The 6,037-nt window shown below is 38.8% G+C and overlaps 1 protein-coding gene across 1 annotated transcript in view; it reads right to left on the reverse strand.

The window, feature by feature from the left end:
• TET1 (tet methylcytosine dioxygenase 1) overlaps positions 1–6,037 on the reverse strand; it is a gene marked incomplete at its 5' end in the record, with an annotated part of 208,272 nt that overhangs the window by 192,431 nt on the left and 9,804 nt on the right. Inside the window, one exon of the mRNA XM_019507736.1 lies at positions 5,873–5,923. Within this exon, the coding sequence (XP_019363281.1) occupies positions 5,873–5,923 (51 nt within the window). The remainder of the gene's footprint in view (positions 1–5,872; positions 5,924–6,037) is intronic.

A 6,037-nucleotide genomic window follows, 5' to 3' on the forward strand; every position in this document is an offset into this window, starting at 1 on the left:
TTTATTTTTTTTTTTTTTTTTTTTTTTTTTTTTTTTTACAATAGCAGACTGTTACAACTTCAGGCTGCTTACCTCCTCCCCAAACTGTGCTCCTAGGTGCAGTAGTCTAGGTGCTGACCTTGCCTGTCAATACTGAGGTGAAAAAGGGATTGAGTACTTCAGCCTTTTCTGCATCCTGTGTCACTAGGTTTCCTCCCCCATTCAGTAAGGGACCCACACTTTCCCTGATCTTCCTCTTGTTGCTGACGTACTTGTAGAAACCTTCATTGTTACCCAGCACATCCCTTGCTAGCTGCAACTTCAATTGCATGCCTGAACAAAACTCTTATACTCCTCCCTAGTCACTAAGTTTCCACTTCTTGTAAGCTTCCTTTTTCTGTTTAAGCTCACTGAAGAGATCCCTGCTAACCCAAGCTGGTCTTCTGCCATACTTGGTATTCTTTCTGTGAACTGGGTTGGTTCATTCCTGTGCCCTCAGTAAAGTTTCTTTAAAATACAACCAGCTCTCCTGGACTCCCTTCCCTCTCAAACTGGTCTCCCTGGGGATCCTGCCCATGAGTTACCTGCCAGATTCAAAGTCTGCTTTTCTGAAATCCAGGGTCCTTACTCTGCTGTTCTCCTTCCTTCCTTCCTTTCCTCATGATCCTGAACTCAATCATTTTGGCTGCTTACAGATGTTAAAAAAGAAAAAAGTGCTTTACCAGTGCTCTACAGCAGTGCATTACAGTGACCCAGCTTTGCAGCGTCTGCATAAATCTGGCACTTTAGCCGGGCTTTTTGTCACTTTTATCTAAAGCTGAGTCAATCAACTATTGGGTAAAAGTGCCAAAAAAGCCCCACTGAAGTGCCCAATCTATACAGATGTCAGGCAAGCCAATTCCAACTAACATGCTACCTCTTCTGGGCATATGCTGGGCTTGGCTTAAGAGCATGTGGAGTTTAAAGTAAAGTGCCAGGCTTTTTTGCTTTTTGTTTAATGTCTGCAAGCAGCCCTTGTGGTCACTGCTACCCAAGTTGCCATCCACTTCTACACTGCCCACCAATTCTTCCATCTGTGAGCAGCAGGTCAAGAAGAGCACATCTCTTAGTTGGTCTCTCCAACATTTGTACCAGGAAGTTGTCCCCAACACTCTCCAAAAACTTCCTGGATCTCCTATGCACTGCTGTATTGCCAGCAGATGTCAGGGTGATTGAAGTCCCCCATGAGAACCTGAGCCTGTGGTGGAGAAACTTCCACTACCTGTTTAAATAAAGTCTAATCCACCTAATCCTGCTGATCTGGTGGCCTATAGCAGACTGCCACCATGCCATCACCCTTGTTGCTCTCCCCTCTGACCCTAACCCAGAGACTTTTGACAGGCCTATCTTCAGTTTCACACTGGAGCTCTGAGCAATCATACAGCTCTTCTACATAAGGCACTTCTCTTCTCCCCTGCCTGTCCTTCCTGAACAGTTTACACCCATCCATGACAGTGCTCCAGTCACGTATGCTATCCCAAGTCTCTGTTATTCCAACCACGCCATAGTTCTGTGACTGTGATGACTTCCAATTCTTCCTGCTTATTTCCCAGGCTCCATGCATTCATGTACAGACACGGAAGATAACTAGCTAACTGCCCTTTATCAAGAAGAATGAGAAGGCCCTCCCTGTTGCCCCTTCCTGCTTGTGCTTCCTCCAGGTCTCACCTGGTCACCCACTTCCCCACTTACCTCAGAGCTTTGGTCTCCATTCTCTGGCAAATCACTTTTAAACCCTCACAGCTAAAACTGTATTATAACTATGGCTGACAGGAAGCCTTTATCTTCATATTTAAAAACTGGTTTTAAAAAGGCACTCCGGCAGTGAATGCATGCAAAGGAAAAAGAGAACCCTTCGATTTGACTGCATTTAACACAAATAAACATCTTTTATTAAAAATATGACATTTATTAGTTACAAATATGACATATTTACAAACAAATCAAAAGAGTAGACATTGAGTCATCTTCTGCTTTTGATTTAACTTGGATTGAACTGATTTTACAGAATTTAGCATAATCTGCTTTTAATTTCCAGACACAGAGAGAGGATATGCATGGTGGTTATAAATAAACATATGAACATAACCAATCACAAAGTATATGCATGCAGTTGAAATACTCACTTAGCACTGTGTAAGTTATTGTCGATTCTTGAATGAACTGTAGATCTCTCTCAGACTCTTCTTTTATTACCTCCATCAATGTAGCAAGCAGCTGTAGCCACTGAAAACATAATCTCGGGATCACAGAACCTGGCAGAAAGACCCTGGGACTGTACTGCTTCCTCAGCTGTATCTTGGTCTGAGGGAGATTTTCTGGTTGGTCCCACTACTATCTATATTGATAACTGTAGATCTCTCTGACAATATTGATGCCACATGTAACCATTTGATTCTTCTGATCTCTGCGTTCACTTGACTTAAGTGACACTGTAAGCATTTCCACTTTGTTAAGAATGGAAGCTCTGTACACAAAGTGTGTGACAAATACCATTCAATGCAAATATTAAGAGAGAGAGAGGGTGGGGGAGGGAGACAAACAGAGAGACAAGCTCTTTCATACCTCTGTGTGTTGAAGATGCAAATAAATGAACTCCATAATAGGTACCAACTGTTCTTGCATATACAGGCAAGCCCTGCTTAACGTTGTTTCCCTTAGCGCTATTTCACTATAACGCTTGTTTTACATTGAAACCTGATTCCACTTGGTACACAGTGAGTTTTCTTATAACGCTCAAGGGCACTGTACAGCTGGCAGCAGGTTTTGCTTAATGCTATTCCACTTAATGCTTGGTTTTTTGGGAACCAGTTAAGAGTGCTAAGTGGGGGTTGCCTGTACTTTTTCTTTCATATCAAATAAAATCCAAAAGGTATCTACTCCCCCAGTACAGAAGACAGCAAACAATGTTTGCAAGGGAAACTAAATGGTCTCTCTTTGAACCTAAGTACCTCCCCTCATAAGAGCAAACTTATTTTTCCTTCAATAAATTATTTATTTGCTGGAATTTACAGACAAATATTTTGGCTATTTTTTCAAAAATATCTGTACATTTATGAAAAACATAACAGAATATTAGGCATGTTAAGGTGGATATTCTAAATGACTCTACATTCTTGTTGTTTGAAGAAGTAAGATACAGAAATAGTAAAACCATCAAAACCACAGGTTAATGATATATTCTACACGTGAGGTTAACATGTATAGCACTGCAACTTATATTCAGCCAGAAAGCATATGCTTATTTAAAAAAAAAAAAAAACACAACAACTTTCTAATCGGATAAAATACCATTTTAAAAAAAACTAATAATCCTAACAAATTTAACCAAACGATACTTCCAAGTATATGGAGTCACCTAATAACATATTTACCTTAACCATACTTACATACATACATACATACATACATGCAAGAACTCAATTTCAATAACATCCAAAGAGAATTTAAAATGTTAGCTGTATTTTTTCCCTGAGAACAAACAGAAACTACAAATTATCTTTTACGGGAGAGTTTGCTTTACTATTACAGGCAGGATCACATCACAAACAAATCCCTTCAACTGCTAGCGGAATAATTATTGGGTTAAGTGTCATTTACAGATTTACACTTCTGGGAATGATAACTGAATAAAAAACTAGGAGCTATAATTCAAGAGATATTACTGCAATACAGTTCATCATGGCAGGTCAAGTGCCACCTAATACAAAAGAAGGATTACAAAGAACTATAACCAGAATGCCAGATCTTTATAAGGCCCTTTGAATGTAAACTGTAAATGATGTATGCTTCACTGCAAAATATTTACTGCAGCTGACAAAAAAGAGTCCAATTAAGAGAACTAAAATATATATACTTTTCAGATAAAGACAAAATACTCAGAAATAAGTTGGCTGATCAGTAACAATTTCTGCCATATGTAAATTCAGCACCAAAAAGTATGAATAAAATTAGAGTACACAAAGAACACTGGACAACCAGAAAATAACGGTACAAAAGAATCAAAAGAAGGAACAAAACAAATATATTTGCTACTCCAATGCCTAACATATGTATAGTATGGAAGAAAAAGAAAAACTTCCTCGGTTTATTACAAAATTAGACTTTCTACTAGAAAACAAGCATGAAAACTCTGCATACACTTGTATGAAAGATAAGAGATGGTAGAAACAACATGCTATATAGAAGCCTGCCACCAAATTAAGAACCCAGAGTGACAAATAGGCATGAGATAAATTCTTAAGCATGGTATGAAGCCCTAGCCTGGGCAGATGTTTGATAGAATCTATCTGCCTTTGACAGAAACCAGAGATTTCTGTACTTTTCACACTTTGACAACAATGGTATGACTTGTCATACCAATTAAATATTACACAACTGAACAATTCACTTATGGATAGGCTTCATTGTCACCAGAGAAACATTTTACACAATGGGATGTAACATGTCTTTACTATTAGAGTCAATATCATGTCTTTTGTATTTTGTACAATTAAGAAAAGTTTTAACTGGGCCTATCTGCTGAGCTACAAAAGAAGCACTTACTAAAAAGAATAACTAAAACATGAGTCTGATTTGACAAAATGTTAATTTTAAAGTTCAGTTAAATGAAGAAGATCAGTTAAATGAAGAAAAGATGGGACATTGGCTGGTATTGTACCACTATTGTTACCATTATCAAAGATAAAGTAGATGTTTTAAATTGCACATGCAACTATTCCATCATTAAGCAAAATCCAGATGCATTTCCAACCAAATATTCTTCAAATATTTTATTAATCTTAGCATTTAATTTGTTATGAACAAATCATATTTATGCAAGTTAGTTTCTGATGACATATTTAAACTGTAATAAGAAAAATAAGTTAACTTTACATTTAAAACCATTCCAGTCCATTATGCTGTATTATTAGCATACTGTAATTTTCCTAAGTTTCTCAATTCTCAGCATTGTTAAGCTATACACGGTGATAAAATATTTAAAGAAATAATAAGACTCTCACACTGATGGTTCACATGATTTAAAAGTGTTGTCAATTAAAAGTGTATTTAATGAAACAGCATGTTTGCATGTGTTCCTTTCACTCCCATTTATAGGAACTTAGCTTTTACAGCCTACTTCCAATAATTTATAGTTTTAACCTAAGATCAGAATACTGGCATAAATATTTCTATTTATAACTCTTTGGTAATGGATTAGAAATTGCAAAAAAAAAAACCTGTGTTTTATGGGAAATTTTGTAGGGAACAAACATAATAGTGTTAAGCGAGATTCACTGCTCTGAGTACCGGCCCTTGTTAAAAATATCGGTGACATAAATGTCTTTGTATGACTGTATTAATAACAGCATCTTCATCTAGTGACTGCAAACTGTCAGAAACGCATGCAATCTGTAATTCCCATTAAGATGTCTGACATACTTAATTTAATACAAAATATTCACATTTCAGCAACTTCCCCTTTTTATGAGGAGTCCTTTGACAGGTCCTGAGGCTACCCAGCCTGTGTGTCCCCCTCTCACTGACATTTTACACTGGCACATGTATTAAATGATCCCGAGGGAGAAAAGGGAACATCCCGCACAGTGGGAGAGAACTAACTTTTGCAGCCGGCAGACTGGGTGCAGGAAGACCCGGCTAGGTGCAGAAGGCAGGCCCCTACGTGCACAACCGGTGGAGATCAAAAAACCAGCCTGTGCTTTAAAACAAAACAAAGCAAAAAAAGGGAGCTAAGCTTCGAAAACTGTTTAAACCTCAAATTAGCCCGTTCCCCTGCTGTTAGCCCTAGTCTCGGTGGCAGGAAAGGCAGGCTGAGGGCGGGGAAGAGGAGAGGTCCGCAATTCGCGCTCGTTACCTTGAGAACTCTTTGCTTTCTCCTCTGAGGCCTTTTGTTTTCAGTCAGAACCTAGAAGACATCAAATTGCAGAACACGTTGCAGTTAGCAAGGCTCGCCCCGTGCTACGCCCCAGCTGCCAGGCCGGGGACACCCATCCGGCTCCCCCTGGGCGCCGCTGCGGCG

The sequence above is a fragment of the Gavialis gangeticus genome, unplaced genomic scaffold (assembly GCF_001723915.1).
Source record: "Gavialis gangeticus isolate Ggan-Ray unplaced genomic scaffold, GavGan_comp1, whole genome shotgun sequence".
Taxonomy (NCBI): domain Eukaryota; kingdom Metazoa; phylum Chordata; order Crocodylia; family Gavialidae; genus Gavialis; species Gavialis gangeticus.